The sequence below is a fragment of the Myxocyprinus asiaticus genome, chromosome 11, assembly GCF_019703515.2.
Source record: "Myxocyprinus asiaticus isolate MX2 ecotype Aquarium Trade chromosome 11, UBuf_Myxa_2, whole genome shotgun sequence".
NCBI classification, from domain to species: Eukaryota; Metazoa; Chordata; class Actinopteri; order Cypriniformes; family Catostomidae; genus Myxocyprinus; species Myxocyprinus asiaticus.
In genome coordinates this window covers 11,220,831-11,240,919 of record NC_059354.1, presented here as the reverse complement: position 1 = coordinate 11,240,919, position 20,089 = coordinate 11,220,831, and the positions used below count along the sequence as shown (strand labels likewise).

Genomic DNA, 20,089 nt, shown 5'->3' with positions numbered 1-20,089 from the left:
TAAAATAATAAAAGTCATTTTTTGCATACAACAAAACAAACAGGCAGACAATGCAATGCTACAATGCAATACAATACAGTGGAAATGTACACCGATGTTTTCTACTCTGCATGCGCATATACAATGGTGCCAAAACGTATTTGGGCACTTCAGCCATACGTAAAGGGATAGTTCACCCAAAAATGAAAATTCTCTCACACAAACAAAGATTTTTAGAAGAATATTTCAGCTCTGTAGGTCCTCGCAAGTGAATGGTGGCAAGAAATTTGAAGGTCCAAAAATTATATAAAGGCACCATAAAAGTAATCTATATAACTCCAGTGGTTTAATCCATATTTTCAAAAGTGATGTGATAGGTGTGGGTGAGGAAAAAGATTTTTAAAAAAGTTTTTAATTCCTTTTTTACAATAATTCTCCACCTTTGACCAGCCCCAACAAGTAGGTGGCAGTATGCACGAAGAATGCAAATCGCCTAAAACAAAAGAAGAATGTGAAAGTGAAAGTGTAGATTTATTAGTAAAAAAAAAAAAAGGACTTAAATATTGATATGTTTCTCACCCACACCTATCATATCACTTCTGAAGACATGGATTAAACCACCGGAGTTTTATGGACTTCTTTTTAGCTGCCTTTATGTCCTTTTTGGAGCTTCAAAGTTCTGGTCACCATTCACTTGCATTGTATGAACCTACAGAGCTGAATTATTCTTTTAAAAATCTTCACTTGTGTTCATCAGAATAAAGAAAGTCATACACATTTGGGATGGCATGAGGTTGAGTAAATGATGAGAGAATTTTCATTTTTGGGTGAAATGCATGAATACCATTGTTTTTGATTAAAAAAAATAAAAAATCAAAGCAATTGCCATTTATTGATTTTTTAAAAAAAACATTTTAATTCACAAATAGAAATTTGTTTAAAATGAAAAAAATAAATAAAATAAATAAATAAGATATACTGTTCAATATTAAGACAAAAAAACTTTCTGGTTGTCAAATATAAGTGGAACATATTTATAGGTAATGTGATGACCTACATTTTTTTTTTTTTTTTCAATGTTCTTTTTATTGATTTTTATTGATAAAGTAAATAAACACGACTAATACTCAGTCCAATGGCCAGAACATTTATTAAGAATTTAAAGAATTTAAATTTAAATGAATTTAAATTTTAAAATCCACTTTGAAACCAATTAATATTAGTGGAAATCATTCCAAATATTAAGCATACTCTATATTTTACCCTGTTTTATTTAGTTTGATACTTGGAACAATACATTATCAGCATTGTTGCAATAATTCCTTTTTTTTTCTGGCAGTGATGGAGGCTTTACCACAAACTATCACCCAGCACCTTCGCTGGATAATGCAGAAAGACCTGCTTGGACAGGACATGTTCCTCATCGGCCCTCCTGGACCTCTGCGGCGTTCGATTGCAATGCAGTACCTAGTAATTTCAAGCATTACCACTCCCAACCACACACATACACAGAATGACACATTAAAACCCACCAATACCTGATGAACTGCAAAGAAGTGCAGTCTGTGACAATTTCCACAAGGGCTATATTAAACTCTATCCTCGATTTTGTTTCTTGTTTGCTAGGAATTAACAAAGCGAGAAGTTGAATATGTTGCTCTGTCCAGAGACACTACTGAGACTGACCTCAAACAGCGCAGAGAGATTCGCTCTGGGACAGCCTTTTACATAGACCAGGTAAGTAGACATCTTTCAAAATCATTAATATTAGAACTAGTATTTACTGTCTGGAATGATGGTTAGGCAGCGGGCTTGAGCTGCTTGTTTAAAATGTGGGATGCGTGTGGGGGCTGGGTGTTAAATTTGAGCATCTCGCTGCTCTCTTGGGCCCTGCGCTCATTTTAAGACCTATATAACACAGGCTTTGTGTGTCAGGCAAAATGTTTTCATCTGAATGATTAACTGTGCATGGAGGTTTTCTCCATCTGGCTGTGTGTGTGTGTGTGTGTTTGATTGAACCAGTATGGTACAAGTTGGCATTCTATATTGTGAATACAGTCTCAGCTAAAGGATATTGTGTCTGTGCATCATTTCTGCAACTTCTTCAGGCGTGACTATGTTCACAATATAACAGGGCCTTATTACATTAATTACATGGTTACTACATAATAATAATAATATAAAGATCACAAATTTTCATTAATTTGTTATATTATTAAGCAAAATCATTAAAGAGCCCATAAAATGTTTTCTGTTGATGTATTTCCTTTTGAAACTGGATGTTGGGGTGGGACGTTTTATTGGACCTATTGGCCAATTTAGTTACATCACAGCCGTGAACCATGAATTGCTACTTGCTAGTCAGTTGCAGATGATATTGGGGAAGGGACTTTCTTATTCTACAGAACATTTTAGGCCTATTGGACATACATTAGCTCTAAATGTAAGAAACAATGGCAAGAAAATATATGTGAACCCTTTGGAATTAGCTGGTTTTCGGCTGTAACTGGTCATAAAATGTGATCTCATCTTTATCAAAGTACAGACAAACACAATGTGCTTAAGCTAACAACACACAAACAATTAAAATCTGTCATGTCTTTATTGAACACATCACATTAAACATTCACAGTGCTGTGGAAAAAGTAAGTGATCCCTTGGACGCCAGTGATTCCTTCAAGTCTTTAGCTGTCACTCTAGGGTTCATTTTTACCACATTGAGCATCCTGCGGCGTGCCCTTTGAGTCATCTTGGCTGGATGGCCACTTCAAGGGAGAGTAGCCACAGTACTAAATCACCTATGTTTATAGGCAATTTGTCTAACTGTGGACAGATGAATATCTAAACTCTTCTAGACAACTTTGTTACCCTTTCCAGGTTTATGCAATGCAACAATTCTTGATCATAGGTCTTCTGAGATCTTTTTTTTACGAGGCATGGTCCAAGTCAGCAGATGCTTCTTGTGAATAGCTAACTCAGGGGGCCTGGGTAGCTCAGTAAGTAAAGACGCTGACTACCACACCTAGAGTCGCGAGTTCGAATCCAGGGAATGCTGAGGGACTCCAGTCAGGCTTCCTAAGCAACCAATTGGCCCTTTTGCTAGGGTGGGTAGAGTCACGTTTGGGTAACCTCCTCGTGGTCGCTATAATGTGGTTCTTGCTCTCGGTGGGGCGCGTGGTGAGTTGTGCGTGGATGCCGCGGAGAATAGCATGAAGCCTCCATGCCCGCTAGGTCTCCGCGGTAATGCGCTCTACAACCCACATGATAAAATATGCGGACTGACGGTCTCAGACGCGGAGGCGACTGAGATTCGTCCTCCACCACCTGGATTGAGGAGAGTCACTATGCCACCACAAGGACTTAGAGCGCATTGGGAATTGGTCATGCCAAATTGGGGAGAAAAAAAAAAAATAGCTAACTCAAAATGTTTGAGTGCTTTTTATAAGTGAAAGTAGCTCTAACGCACACCTCTAATCTCAGTTCATTAACTGGATGCCAGGTTTGCCAACTGACTCTAATTAGCTTTTGTTGACATCATTAGCCTAGGGGTTCACATACTTTTTCCATCCTACACTGTGAATGTTTGAATGATGTATTCAATATGTACAATAACTATACAATATGTTGTGTGGTATTAGTTGAAACAGATTTTGTTTGATCATTATTGTAACTGAAAATTAAGATCAAACCAGATTTTTAAGACAAAATGCAGGTAATTCCAAAGGGTTCACATACTTTTTCTTGCCACTGTAAATTGTATTTAACAATAACATACAGTACAAGATTGCAGTGAATTGCAAAATGTAACCAACAAGACTTTTTTTTACATTTGTTTGTAAAAAAAAAAAAAAGTATTTTCTTCACTCCAATAATGTTTTTTCAATGGGTTAACTTTTCAGAACTGTTTGTATCTAATATCACCCAGATTACATTTGTTTGAACATGTGCAGCTATAAATGAATGCTCTGCACTAGTGGATATTCTGAATAAAATGTTTACATGATCACCCAATATTCTGATTAATGCAGGCGTATGCCATCTATATTATCTGGATTTCTCAAAACTGGAATTTTGTCTTAATTGGGTTATGGATATCTGGTTAATGCGTTTACATGATGATGCTTACATTATTGGAACATGAAAAAATTCTGATCAGAATATCGACTTAATTGGGTTATGGCAATTAGGTGATTGTGTTAACATAACACTTGCATAATCGGAATATAACCAAATTCTGATTAATATCAGAATTTTCTTGTGTATGCAACTCTTGTGCAGGAAGTGCAGGTCAGATGACTCTTTCCTCCTTTGCTTTCTTTCTCTTGGCATGATTCGGGAGGCATGAGGTCGAGCAGTTCAAAAAGAATTAAATTCAGCTATTAAATTCACACTTCTCTCTAGTGTGCGTCACAAACATTTCTAGTAATTACATATGTGATTATAGCATCCACAATAGAAATGGGTCTTGAGCTAAATTTGGACCACCTTGTGACATATTTATAGGCCCTGTTCCCACACAATCAGGCATATATTTACATGTTAACCTAATTATATGGCCACTTGTATTGTGGTCACTGAAGTAGCCCCGAATTTCCTGCCTTTGACATTAATGCTGTTTGATTTAGTGATTCAGCCCATAACTGGGGCATGATCTAAAAAAAACAAAAACAGTGTTCGTCTAGAATAGAAGTGAACTGAGCTTTGCCATGTGGGATGCAACAGATGAACTCTTTCTTAAAAAAAACAGTGCCGATGGGAATTTCTATCCGTCGAGACCGAAAGGTGTTTGTTTCTGGAGCTAAGTGTTTCAAGGCACTCATGTACTACGTCCAGAAAGCTAAACGGAGAAGTTGGTTGAAGTACACTTCAGTATATCTAAGAAAGGTCTAATGCATATATCCCATATTTTGACATAAATCAGATCAGATTTTCTCCCACGTTTACATTAACTGAAGAAAAATGGACTGTGTTTACACTAATACCTTGCCAAGACTGGCAGTTTGCCCAAGAAGTACATTTGACCATTAACTAGCTGTAATCCTAGCACTGTTCCACTAACCCCTAACCCAAATTTCATGTTAAGATCTCTTCCTGAAAGGTAACTCAGTATATTTCAGTGTGTTTTGTACCTCTGTGTCTTTCAGTGCGCTGTCCGAGCTGCAACCAATGGTCGGATTCTGGTCCTGGAGGGACTGGAGAAGGCCGAGAGGAATGTGTTGCCAGTTCTCAACAACCTGCTGGAGAATAGAGAGATGCAGCTGGAAGATGGCCGCTTTCTCATGTCAGCACAGCGCTATGATAAACTGCTGGAGGTACATGCAGCCCTCTCTATAGATCTATAAGCCGACTGAACAGTCAGAGCTCTGTCAAAGGGAGTTCTTTAACTAATGCTTTATCATAGAGATGTTAGGAGCCTACTTGGCAGGTGTTATATTTGGCCCCTCTATAATATGCATACATTTTATGCAAAAGCACACATGAAAGATTAATTCATTTAATACAAATTTATTTGTATAGCGCTTTTTACAATACACCTTGTTCCCAGTCAGATTGCAAAAATAGTGCCCAACAAACCACCAAGTTTAAGATGACATTGGCATGGATGAACGAAAAGATATTTAAATAAATAAATATCCAAGAACCAAGACACCTTTTTCATTTTCATATCTGAATGCATATGAACTAATGAGATGTAAAGCAATATCACTTTTTTAATAGCTTATTAATGGTATTATTATAAAAGATTAACAGTATTCTATACAGTAAACTCTAATAAGTTGACTCTACTCAATTGATTGAGTAAACTCGTTCCCTCAATTGAATTGAGTAATGGCGTAACTTGTGTAACTAGGTCCACTTAACTTGGTGATCATATAGAAAGAACTTAACTATTTAAATCTAGGTAACAAATTGTAAGTAGACTTAATTCAGATTTGCTTTTTAAATGTTGTTGTTTCAACTTAATAATTGTATTTGGATGGACTCAAATTTAGGTCATACCATAACATAGCTTAATGTCTCTCTAGGTCAATCATTAAAGGCTTAGTTCACCCAAAAATGAAAATTCTCTCATCATTTACTCACCTGCATGATATCCCAGGTGTGTATGACTTTCTTTCTTCATCAGAACACATTTGAAGAAAAATAGAAAAAATATCTCAGCTCAGTAGGTCCTTAAAATGCAAGTGACTGGTGATCAGACTTTTGAAGCTCCAAAAATCACAGACAGTCAGCATAAACTTCATCAATATGACTCCAGCAGTTAAATTAATGTCTTCTAAAGTGACACGATCGCTTTTGGTGCGAAAAAGATCAATATTTAAGTACTTTCAACTATAACCCATCGCTTCCGGTAAGCTTCACGATAGCGCTGAGTTCACGTGGTCTGTCGTGTGACATATTCATGTTGGCGTGTTACAGACATAACCTCACATTCTTCTCTTGGTTGAGATGTCCAGTATAAGCAGCACTGCTCTTCCGGTTGTGACTCACGTGTGTCAGTTCTCGCGTGTTTCAAATGCAAACGTGATTTCGTCACGCGCGTATAACACTGCTGACCGGAAGCATGATTTAGAGTTTAAAAAAGTACTTAAATAATGATCTTTTTCATGCCAAAAGCGATCGTGTCACTTTAGAAGACATTAATTTAACAGCTGGTGTTGTATCGATGACGTTTATGCTGACTGACTGTGATTTTTGGAGCTTCAAAAGTCTGATTACCAGTCACTTGCATTTTAAGGACCTACTGAGCTGAGATATTTTTCTGTTTTTCTTCAAATGTGTTCTGCTGAAGAAGGAAAGTCACACACACCTGGGATATCATGAGGGTGAGTAAATGATGAGAGAATTTTCATTTTTGGGTGAACTATCCCTTTAAATAAACTTAATTCTTCACAGAAATGCATATATACCTGTACGTCAGTTGCACATGCACAAGGAGAGCTGAGATAGTGTTAACAGGGTCCAATTTGACCAGAGGGTACACAGATCACCCTAATGGTTACATCACGCGAAACAACTATTTGAAACATAAATAATATTACAAAAGAGCTGAAACATCTATGAATTCTTTATAACAACCTTTTAAATGCCCCCATAAATTCCCTTTGACCAAGGAAACATAATTCAATAATTCAAGCACAAGGAATTGTTAGTATTCCCCATAGCCTCTTTTTTTTTTTTTTAACTAAATAGTTTGAGTTATTAACACTAAAAATCTTACGTCTATGGATTTTTAAGAAAAATACATTCAAGGAACTTAGCTATTTGAGTTGTGAGCCCAAAACTTGACATTTCAAGTAATGTTTAATGAAGACAACTTGATTCTTCCAGTAATGACAAAATTAGGGTTTAAAGTATATTTGGTAGAGTGAAATATTCTGTATTTGTCATGGGTGTGGGTTGTGTTGGTCTAATAGGAACACAATAAAGAAGAGCTGGATGCATGGAAGATAGTTCGGGTGAGTGAAGATTTTCGGGTCATTGCTCTCGGTCTGCCTGTTCCCCGATACAAAGGAAACCCGCTGGATCCGCCGCTCCGATCTCGCTTTCAGGCCAGAGACATCTACTATCTTCCCTTCAAGGTGCCTCTAGACACACAGAAGCAACATCTATCACATATGTGGGAAATGTCAAATGTGTCTAACATCAAACAATGTGTTTTTTGAAGGACCAGCTTGAGCATCTGTATAGAATGGGACCAAATGTGCCAGCTGAAAGGTACGACAGTTTTCAAAGATGGATTTTCATTGGCCAGATGCAGACTGCATGCTCAGATGTATTTCTTTTCTTCTTAGGGTGTCTCAGCTTTTGTCATTTGCCACTACACTTTGCTCTCAAGAGTCTGCCAGCTTAAGCCTGCCTGACTTCCCTGTGGACAATCTCCCATCTGCACTCACAGTTCTGGTGGGTTACAGATTGCATGAGATTTTCATACATAGTCACAGTTAAGGGATTCCAATAGCCAAGTACATCACTCATGTTCATTCGGTGTAGCTAGCTATTGTTGAAAATTATTTGCACTTGTTGCAGAACCTGTTCCCCATGCTGTCAGCACAGCAGCTGGTCCAGAGGCTTTACCCGTACGAGGCCATGCTGGGAAAGGAGGGCCGCACAGCAGTGGAGGGGGTACTCAGTGTAAGGACTCTAGTCTTCCCATCTCTTTCTCTTTATAAAGTCATAAAGGGGTGGTATATCTCAGTATTTTTCAGCCTTTTGACAATATCATATAATGTATATGTATTTGCTCTGAAATGGTTTAAATGGGTGATACAATAAAAATACAGCAATTAAAAATAATTTAAGCATATTTTCCATGCCAATATACAGCAGTATACACCAGAATGCACCAATATAACAAAACTAGTAATCAACAGCAATATTTACCTACAAATAATTTTTACTAAAACCTTTTTATACACAAAAAATGACACAAAGAGTCTTCCGTGAACATTTATGAGTGATGACAAAAATGATCAGTGTTGTAAAGGTTAAAGGAATATACCGGGTTCAATTCAAGTTAAACTCAATCAACAGCATTTGTGGCATAATGTTGATTACCACAAAAAGTCATTTCGACTCATCCCTACTTTTCTTTAAAAAGAGCAAATATTGAGGTTACAGTGAGGCACTTACAGTGGAAGTGAATGGGGCCAATTTTTTTTTTTTGGTTTAAAGGCAGAAATGTGAAGTTTATAATTGTATAAAAGCACTTACATTAATTATTCTGTTAAAACTCATGTATTATTTGATCTGTAAAGTTGTTTAAATTGTCATTTTTACAGTCATTTTAGGGTTTTAGAGTTTGTTGACATTACATCGTCATGCAATGATGTTGTAAAATTGGCTATAACTTTACACAGAAAAGGTTAGTAAGTGATTTTATCACACTAAAATCATGTGAACATGCATATGGTGTATGTCTTGTTGATATACTTTTAAAACAGAGAGTATTTTAATGTTGGATTGGCCCCCATTCACTTCCACTGTAAGTGCCTCACTGCAAACAGTTTTTGCATTTTTTAAAGACATGAAGGGACAAGTGGAAATTTATTTCTGTGAAAATCAACATTATGCTACAAATGCTGTCGATTGAGCTTAACTTGTATTGATCCCGGAATATTCCTTTGATTGAACCTTAACCCCAACCTAACTTTAACCCCAAACTTACCAACACTTGAGCCATTGTTGCTACTGAGGTTTTAATTAATGTTTACTGTCTTAAAGCACTCATACTCTTGATGTCAAAAATAGTCACTACCCTCTCTCTTCTCAGAGGTTTGAGTTGACTGATGATAGCAAGAAACCTTCTCTGACTGCAGTGGTGAACATTGAGCCTGTTAGTGGAGATCACCCAGGACAGGCAGTTGTCACCCTCAGCATCGCTGACAACAACATCACCTTTCAGGTCAGGACATCAAGAGAGTAATATCTTTTTAATGAAGGTAATGAAGTTCAAAATTAGTGTTACGCACACCTGCCATTGGTGATTAAATTGAGAAAATTTACCGGCAATAAACATTTCTTACCAGCCATGAAAATATATTTCATGTTATTTTCATTCAAAGAATCACATTTTGTTCTTATGACAGTAATATAATTTTTTTTAGCAGTTTTACTTGAAATTTTGTGACAAACAGCGCAGATCATTACATTACTCAATGTACTGTATATTAGATGAGCCAGAATCCATCACTATTCATCATAAATTAGACGCTAATTCCATGGCGGCCGGACGTAAAAAATATATATTTTCGAATGGAAAAGCAGCTATAATGAACAAACGTTTATCATTCATTTTGACTTGACTGTGTCATTATTATATTGCATTATTATGCATAGTCCATCGTTACAGCACAAAATAAACACTGAAATTCGATGACTGGATTTTTTCCAAATTGTCTGGCAAAATGTATTGCTCCTGGACACTTTGGCCGGCACCAACATTTCTTAGCGGAAACTCAGGAAGACACACCACGAAAAGCACCCAAAAGTATCAGATAAGTAGTCTATGTTACTGCTTATCCAAGGCTTAAGATGCAACCTAAAAAATTCATTCAGAAAACAAAGTCAAAAAATAATTTTCTTCAAAAATCTTAATGTCGCGTTTATCATGTCGCGTGTTCACGCAAGTTCCCTTATAAAGCCAATTTGTACTTTCATTTGGCTCTAGACAAAGAGTTCATTTTGGATCCTGGATGTAACCAATTGATGAAAATCCCCAGGATCAGCTACAAGTCTCTGTAGCTGAGAGCTAACATCACATGCACACTTTGAAGATAATGCTTATTTGGAAATGTGAGTGAACCAAACTACTTCTTCCCTCTAAAGGAAATGCTGTGGTTCCTCCGCAGGTTCCTTCAGGAACCCGGCCGATTCGTCCACCCAACAGCAGCCCGGCGTTCATTGGCACCCCCACCCATGACCGTCTGCTGGCTGAGATGATGCAGTCCCACCTCGTCAAAGACATTTGTCTGATCGGAGCCAAGGTACACAGGCAGCTTCCTGCAGCCACCCTCACGGAGCACTTTGAACCAGAAAGTTGACGTGTGTTGAACAAGAACAATAGCTCACTTTTCCGTAGTGCCTGTTAAGGCAATGCAGGAAGATCACCAGGGCTGTCTAATGTTTCCATCAGGGATTGTGTTCTTGTAAGAGGTTCTGAGGTGCCGTTAGAGCAGATCAACTGAACAATGTAAATCTTATGCTATCTTAGTATTATTATCTTCGGGTTTGGCTAATGCTATTTGTTGATGCTTTTTCAGGGTTGTGGCAAGTCTGTGATTGCAAGAGAGTTTGCTGAAATGCTGGGTTACAGCATTGAGCCAATTATGCTTTATCAGGTAAAGTCAAACCTTCACATGAAAGCTATAAAGACAGATAAGTAGAGATATTGAAAGTGTAACATAAGTACCTGTCCTACAAATTGAGAACATTTTATAAAGGAATATTCCAGGTTAAATTCGAGATCAGATGCTGTCAGTTACCACAGAAAGGAATATGTTTGTTTGTAAAAACAAGCAAAAAATGCACTCCAAAAATATTGTAACTTTTTTTACACATTTAAATTTCATTGCAGAATTCCGACAAATTTAATTGTGTAATGTTTAACAAAATTAAATTCATAAAACTTTTTTTTATTTTTTTGAGCATGCTAACAGTTATGCACTTACAATGGTACTCTATTGTGCAAGGGTACAATGGTTGCCCAATAGACTTCTATTATAAGTGCATTTCTGTGCAAAGGTTTTTAGTGGTACTGTTCTTAAGACATTCTTAACGTACATTTTGTTTTAATAGCACAATGACAAAAAATAAAACATTTATTCAGTCTCTCTGACCCACCAAACCACAGTTCCCAATATCAGGTAGTACAGAATAAGGAGCCATTCACATAGTATGTGTTCTTGTATTAAAATAGAATAAAACAGAATGCAGATCTCAAGATGTGTTTTTGAAGTTTAGCTGCTTTCAACTTTATGTGGTGTCTTAACATGATGCTCATGTGACAAAACAGCGACGCTGACAAAACGTCAAAATGTGATGCAACAGTCAAAGATGTCCATCTGACGCATGTGTCCAAAAAATATATTACAGTTGGAATGTGAGTTCCATGTGTTCTGTGTGTAAGTATACCCCTAAGTATACCTCAGACACATGGACAAACTCGAATGGATAAACTAACTGGATAGCTGTGGACTGTAGGCCAGTGTAAGACGTATATAAAATAATATGCAAATAATACAAATATATTGACTTCTTAAGAGACTTGTTGCAATGTCTATTCAATGCTTTACTCGTCTGCCACAATAATGTAATGTCTTTGAATTATCTTCATTTGGGGGCTTTTTTGCAAGTATATATTTATATGCAAGTAATATATATTTATATCTTCAGCTTTAGTGTGTCAATAGGAAATATAAATGTTAGACTCCTAAACATTACTTTTGCAAATAGAAAAGATTAGAATAGAAGAACAGGGAGCCCTGCAACAGATGTCATTGCCCCCACAAAGCCCCCCACTGAACATCGTGTCAGTCTGAGATTACATAAAGAGACAGAAGCAATTGAGACAGCATAAATAGATAGAAGAACTGTGGTGAATTCTCCAAGAAGCTTGGTACATCCTATCTGCCAACAACCAAGAAAAACTGTGTCCAGGTGTACCTAGGAGAACTGGTGCTAAGGTGGCCACACCAAATATTGATTTAGCTTTTTTTATGTTTACTGGACTTTGTATGACATTAAGTTATAAATGAAAACTGTTTATATCATTATTTTTGAAGAAATCCTCATTATGCAACATTTATAACAGTACTGCATATATATATATATATATATATATATATATATATATATATATATATATATATATAATTTATTGTAATTGATCGACAGACCTATTTTTATTTATTTATTTATTGCTTGTTCCTCTCTCCTTTCCTCTTCTATTAGGGGATCTAAAAGTACCTTACATCATGTCACCATGGTTTTGTGTTTATAAATGTGTGTTTGGTTTGTAAGAGAAAGCTCAGCGCTGTCCTGAACATCAGCATGCAGAGCCAGAGGTGACGCACTCCAGGGGTCACACGTCTCCCTGTGTTTTCCATCAGCAATGATTGGTGTTTTTAATATCTGTGATTCTAGCAAGACCGCACAACATATTTTGGTGCTTAAAGCCTTAAATAGCCATGCTCTTCTATGTGATCTTGGGTCGCTTCTATTTTGGGATCAGAGTCATGCTTTGTCCTTGATCTCCCCCAGTATTATTAACCGCAATGGCCCATGTCTGCTTTCAAAACACATCGGCTCTGTTCCAAAACCTTGTGAGCTCCCCAAACAAAGGCTGTTCCAAAGGACAGATACCTCGAACTCATGCAATACCTGGTTGTGGCCAAACTATAAGACAGCATCACCTGTGTCCTGCTCAGAGACAGCAATCTCAGAATGCATTGCAATAAGATCATCCACCCAAGATGGCAGATGATGTGTGAAAAATGTTGAGTATAAATATGCTTGTAATTTTTCAGTACTGAAAAGAATTGAAAAAATAGTTCAGTCTCATTAATATCGATTATTTGACCCAATATTTGCGTAAGTACTTTTTAGGCTAATTAAAGTGTGTATTTTAGTTCTGTTAGCATCTGGGTCTGATCACAGTGTGTTTGTGTTTTGCTGCAACTCAGACAATCTGAGAAGAGCCACTGAGAGCAGAGTGTAAACATTAGTGATGCAGGTAGTAAAACGTGTGTGTGTGTGTGTGTGTGTGTTAGTCCTGGAATGCTGGGAATTCTGTTGGCTTAGTTCGGGCAGAGCAGGAAAAGGAAGCTGCCCGTGCAAATAAGTTATTTTTGCATGCTGAGAGTGAGAGGTCACAGCGCATGGAGAAAAGAGAAATTGTGTAGCTCACTTCATCATTTTATCCCTCTGAAGCTTTTTATGAGCTCGTACTGGTTGTGGATCGTCTTTGATGATATATAGTGCTTTTATTTGCGGAGTGTTGTGGAAAAAGAACTACATCATGGACCAAAAAAAATTAGTCCTGGCGCTCGGCTTTGCCAAGCAATAATGTTTTGTGTCTTGTTTTTCGTCATTATGATAGTTTGTTCTCCTATATCGATTCATCTTAAGATAACATTTCAAATTTTCCTTTCCTTAAAAGTAAATGAGAATTTTCCTCAAATGACCTGACCAAGAATCCTAGTGGAAAAGTTCACTATTTTTAATGGTCATTTGATTAAATTATCAGTGTATGAAAACAAAAATAAACCGATATGTTCTGATTTGTTTTATGCATGGAACGCCTTGTGAAATTGCTTTTAATTTTGCTGTTAATATTGGCCAGCTGACTGTACATGATCCCTTATGAATAATACATAGATATGTATAATAGATTAGTATTTAATGCTATTAACACAATATCACTCATAAATATTTACATTGGAAAGTATGCTCTGAAGTTCAAACTTATGTTAATTGGCCTGCCAATAAACTGAAAATGGCCACATATACACTGCCCTGCAAAGGCAAAACACAGTAACTACACATTTTGTAGTCATAACCAAAATTAGTCATAACCACCCCTCACCTGTCAATCAACCGCTGCACTTAAACGTTTAAATTTAGCCGGTTACAAGCGGCTTTAGAAGGAAATAACCGTCCGAAAATGTGGATACATACACAAGCACAAGAACTTCACAGATCTTCTTCAGTGTTTGATATCAACACAGATGAGAAGATAGATCTGAAGCTCCTTAATACAGGTAATCCACTAAAATAACGGATAGGTCTGCTTGAAATGTTGCATTTGTGTTTAGATTAAATTAAACTGCATCTGGGAGAAACAACGTGCCTTTTTTCGCACTTTCTTTGTCTTTCCTGATTTTGTTGCGCTTTAATATCATGCAGTAACACACTGACATTGTGACTGATGTATGTCGTCATGAAATCAGATACCCTCCCCTCAAAATCTGAGCACAAGTTTTCACAGGAGACACATTTAAATGACCTGGTGTAAACAGTGATGTGTCTCACTTCACATCACTGTTTACACCTGGTTGTTTAAATGTGATCATGTGATCGGATCACCTGAGATGCATCTTAATACCAGGTGTAAACTGGGTCACTGATCAAGTTTGGTTCAGTTACGTTCAGAGAAAATGGAATGAGATCATTGTAAAATCTACATTGAGCTGCAAAACACTTTTTTCTCCATATTTCTCAGTTTCAGTGTTGGTGTAATTACTGTGTTTTGGCTTTGTAGGTCAGTATAGGCCAATATATCAGTTTCTCACTACTTGAGATCATGGTACCGCCCTTTTTATATACATATATACATACTTTGAACTTACGGTGGATGTGTTTTTGTACAGGGTCAATCACAGCCCATACACTTCCCCATCTCTGCCTTGAGTGTGTATACAGTGAGAACGACTCATCTCTGCCCTGCTCTCTGCTCATACCCACATTTAAGCTCTAATGCACTGTAAAGCCCTGCCCACACATGCCTTTGTCCTCCTACACCCTTTCTCCCTCTGTCAGTGCTCCACAGGATACTCAGAATGACAGCCGTTCCTCTTTGTGTGTGTGTGTGTGTGTGTGTGTAGGACATGACAGCGCGGGACCTCCTCCAGCAGCGGTACACCCTGCCTAATGGAGACACAGCCTGGAGGGCTTCCCCGCTGGTCGCTGCTGCTCAGGAGGGAAAGCTGGTGCTGCTGGACGGCATCCACCGTGTCAACCTGGGCACTTTAGCTGTGCTGTCCAGGTCAGTCTCAATCCATACTGCACTATACTGTGCTTAGTCTCTGTCTTGGAGTCATCTCTTCAAAATACATGCATAACACTGGTTTCCCCACATTTTTATTATTGGGTAGAACTAGACTACCCGTAAAACTGTAGAGAGATCCACCAATCAGAGAAGCCGTTGTTGCCATGGAAACGAGAAACAGCGAAACAGCCCAGTACTGACCTCTCACTCTTGTGAAGCATTACGAATGCTGTAATCTCCCTACACTTAGACATTTTACAGTAAATTTGAAATATTTTGTGGTTTATACTTGTGAAATGAGTGAAAAAAGTTAATAGTTTTATATTGTACTATATGTGTTAACAACCATTCGATTCAGTATTCCATTAGATTAATTTGATTGTTTTAAGCATAAACCTCACTAAGTTATGCACCAGATAATTTTTTTTTAACAAAAAATAAACTTTTTGCCAGTGGCAGAAAAATTGCAAAGAAAAAGCCACTTTTGAAACAGAAAAACAAAAAGAAAAGTTTAGAGTGGGTAAAGAAACACAGACATTGGACAGATAATTGGAAAAGAGTGTTATGGATCTTAACCCCATTGAGCATTTGTGGGATCGGCTAGACTGTAAGGTGTGTGAGAACTGCCCGACAAGACAGCCACATCTATGGCAAGTGCTACAGGAAGCGTGGGGTGAAATGTCACCTGAGTATCTGGACAAACTGACAGCTAGAATGTCAAGGATCTGCAAAGCTGTCATTGCTGCACGTGGAGGATTTTTTGATGAGAACTCTTTGAAGTAGTTTAAGAAGTTCTGAACATTTTTTTCAAATTGTAATAGTAATTTTTCACATTATTAATGTTCTGACTACACTTTGTGATCAGCTGAATGCCACTTTGGTGAATAAAAGTAGAAATTTCTTTCCATAAGAGCAAAATTTGTACATTATTCCAAACTTTTGGCCACCAGTGTGTATGTACAGTATATATAGTTTTGCTTCTCAAGTAAATGTGTCTTGTTCTAAAGATTGTTTGATATTTTTACTGGAAACAAGACAAAAATATTGGTCAAGAAAGTTTTTGTTTGTGCAGTGGCATCTCTATGAACTCTGATCAAACCCGCTGTTGCTGTAAAAGTACCAACAATAGTATCTGTGGCAGTGATTTCCACTTTCGAGTAGACTGCTGGTCATGGCTGTCATTGCTGTAGTGCTTGATTTGCTCTGCCATTAAAATGTCCTGTATACTGTCTCAGGTTGCTGCATGACAGAGAGTTGGCTCTGTATGATGGGACTCGACTACTGAGGTGGGACCGTTACCAAACTCTAAAAGAGGAACTACAGCTCACTGACCAGCAGCTACAGGACAGGTAATGGTCTGTTCAGACACTCAAAAACCCCAACTAACCCTAACCCAGTGCTCTGGTTTCACATTTTCACACTGGTGTAATTGCAAATATTTTTGGCTATTATAAGTTACCATTCAACAAATATAATGACATGCAAAGTCACAGGGGAGGACTTGAGAGCATATTCAGTCAATATTTTGTTAATATTATATCCTGTATATTATTCAAGTTGGCTACGTGAATAGACAGTAGACTGAAAAAATACTTTAAAGATTTGTATTTTAATAATCTATCCTTTGCAGTATTTGTTTTCAAAGCCTTAAAGTTATAGCTGGCATACTGCCTAACATGTCATTTTTTGGTTGAAATCTAAGTCATACGGGTTTGGAACAACATGAGGGTGAGTAAATGATGACAGTTTCATTTTTGAGTGAACTCTTCATTTAATCCAAAGCAAACATTTTCCAGTTTCCATTTTCAATGTGGATAAATGACCATTTCAAGGTGTATGTACATTAAACTTACCCTGAAACTGAAAATTTACTGAGCATTATAAATCATTGTAACTGGCAAAATTGACAGCCCTACATCCCAGTGCCAACAGCAGTTACGTAGTGGGAGCTGTTGCCGTGGTGAATGTTAGATGTAGCCACACGCTGTGTGTCGGCAATGTGTCACGTTCATTTAACAGAACCGGAAGCTCACGCTAATCGACACCTGCATGAGTGCTGAGCTCACATGGGTGTCTCGTGGGAGAGATGTGCCAATTCAAAGCAGCCCATTCCATTTCATTACCCATCTTCAAATATTGAGATGAGTATGTTCTATCCAATGTATAACACTGGCTTTGTTAAAGGAGCTTTTTTCTCTACATTTATCCTAACTTTGAGTAGTTTGTGGACGTATTGTGGGTGTATAATGTGCTAATGCACACAAACACGCATTAAGCCAAAGGCCCACATAAAATGCATTGCATTTTTTTGTGCAATTCTCTGTCTCTCAGTTCCTGGAGGGCCGCAGCCCTGCAGAGTTTAGTTCCAGCCCTGCTCCAAAATACCTCCTTGTAATCTTCAAGCACTCCTGAAGACCTTGATTAGCTGCTTCAGGTGTGTTTAATTAAGGTTGGAGCTAAACTCTGCTGGACTGTGGCCCTCCAGGAACTGAGTTTGACTCCCCTGATGTAGAGCAACTGTCATTAATGCTGAATGAATATTGAATGTTCTGACAGCTTTCACACATCTGATCGACAAAACTACACATAAGAGGTGTTGATTTACTTCACGTAACATCATCTCTATAGAGAGACTCTGTATCAGACCAACAATTAAACGCAGAGAATCCTTGTGGCAAGGAGTCTAGACTGAGTGTCCATGTTTGGGAGAAACACTGAGTTATGATTAGATGCGTTTCAGCCCATGGCAACAGATGCTTTCATCTGAATCCCGCAATAACATTAAACTGCCCGCCAGACTGTCCAGCTCAAATGAATCCTAAGGCTGATTTTATAGATTTTGTCAGTAAGCACTGACACTCGATATTTATTTCAGTCTTTCCTTACTTGCTTTCAGATGTATAATTTAAAAATGGAAGAAATGTTACGCCACAACATTCTGTTACTATGGAGGATCATCCTGTTTATGAGTTAATAGACTAAAGTTTTGAATAGTTCCAGTCTTATTTTTATAAGATAATGTGACATGAGCATGACTGCTCTTCTTTTAATTGTTTTAGCACTATTGTATGACTTACATATTGATAACAGCTATGTTCAAGCAGGGCAGTAGGGTTTGGAATCGAGTTAGATTTTGGTTTGGAAACTGGTTCCATCAAAAAAACAAACAAAAAAAAAAAAAACTACACTGAGTGAGCTTCATGGAACATCTGCATTCCTCTGTTGAGGCGACAGAATACCATAATACATTTTATATACATGCATTATAGCTGCCTTAAACTTTGCTGCTGTCATAACAATCGGTGCATTTCTTAATTTCTTTCACCTATCCACTAGAATCAGCAATCAGCTTTCGAGTGTGTGATTCATTGTTTCGCTCAAATCAAACGTCTGTGAAACACCTTCCATTTTCCATTGTCTTTCCTCTTCAAAATACTAAAATAATTTTTAATAGAATTGTTAAGGAAGTGGAAAGTGAAACTGACTTGAGATCTGAACAATAATCAAACTGACCCTGTTACTATACAGCATGACCAGCCCACAAACAAAAACAGCACATCGCAGACTTCACTAATGACGAGGTAGGAGCTGTTGTGCAAGTCATGAAGATGAATCAGAAACAAGCGAATAAAACATGAAAACATATCAATGTTTTAAATCACACTACACTAAATAGAAAGAGCAAAGAAAACTTACTCGTGATGTACATCCCAATAAATCTCTGAAAAACGGATGCATTAAATATAAACTCTAGACACTTTCATCACATCTAACACCCGCGAGAGGGTTCCAATCAGAAGTGATAATCCCTGTGCCCTATTTCCTTCAAAGAGAATTACCCTGCACTCTGAGGGCTTCAGGGGGCTGAAAGGTGATAACGGTCAGTCACAGCTCACTTCTACACTGATTATTATTGGACATTATGTTTGGAAAGACCCCACAACATGGATTGTGCTCTCTGAAGTGCCCTGCGATGAAATCATCAGCGCAGGTGAGATTTGATTGGACAAAGTTTCTCTAGTGCAGTTTGACGTCATGATTTCACTGTGTCTTTCTAGTCGGAAGAGTGAGGCTGCAGAATTTAAATGCTTATATCTTCTGAAAATTAATTTTGTCAACCTATAGAAGTACACTGGCATATAGATGACCCTAAAGCTAATATAAACTCAGCAAAAAAAGAAATGTCCTCTCACTTTCAACTGCTTTTATTTTCAGCAAACTTAAAAGAATAGTTCACCCAAAAATGAAAATTTGCTGATAATTTACTCACCCTCAGGCCATCCAAGATGTATCTGAGTTTCTTTCTTCATCAAAACAGAATTTAAGATTTTTAGGATTTCATTTCAGGCCGCCGCCTCTACACAATGCAAGTGAATGTACTCCATTTTTTTTGACGGTCTAAAATGCATATTTAGGGTGCATCAAAATAATCCACGCGACTCCGGTCGACAAATAAAGTTCTTCTGAACGCAAACTATTTATTATTTTTAGAAACAAAACAATACTTATATACTTTTTAACTACAAATGTTCGCTTCCGTACATCTCTGTGACGTGCACTCATGAGAGGGATGACATAAACTCGTTGGTAAGGTCACACGTGGAGGAGGAGTCAGGAAGCACGTCATTGTTTACATCGTTTTTTTATTATTATTATTTGGAAATTATTTTTATTTTATATTGTTTTGAAATAGTTTTGGACTGTTTTAGTTTGTGAACGGCACAAGTTTCTCTTGTAAACAATGACGCACTTCCTGACTCCTCCTCCACGTGACGTGTGACATTACCAACGAGCTTACGTCATCCCTCTCATGAGCGCACGTCACAGAGATGTACAGAAGCG

The 20,089-nt window shown here is 37.5% G+C and overlaps 1 protein-coding gene across 1 annotated transcript in view; it reads left to right on the top strand.

Annotated features, from left to right (window-relative positions):
* LOC127447981 (von Willebrand factor A domain-containing protein 8-like) overlaps nt 1–20,089 on the top strand; it is a 134,200-nt gene that overhangs the window by 989 nt on the left and 113,122 nt on the right. Inside the window, exons 3-14 of the mRNA XM_051710256.1 lie at nt 1,319–1,449; nt 1,606–1,716; nt 5,124–5,291; nt 7,398–7,562; nt 7,649–7,698; nt 7,776–7,884; nt 8,011–8,115; nt 9,254–9,385; nt 10,332–10,466; nt 10,743–10,820; nt 15,084–15,244; nt 16,483–16,596. Of these exons, the coding sequence (XP_051566216.1) occupies nt 1,319–1,449; nt 1,606–1,716; nt 5,124–5,291; nt 7,398–7,562; nt 7,649–7,698; nt 7,776–7,884; nt 8,011–8,115; nt 9,254–9,385; nt 10,332–10,466; nt 10,743–10,820; nt 15,084–15,244; nt 16,483–16,596 (1,459 nt within the window). The remainder of the gene's footprint in view (nt 1–1,318; nt 1,450–1,605; nt 1,717–5,123; nt 5,292–7,397; nt 7,563–7,648; nt 7,699–7,775; nt 7,885–8,010; nt 8,116–9,253; nt 9,386–10,331; nt 10,467–10,742; nt 10,821–15,083; nt 15,245–16,482; nt 16,597–20,089) is intronic.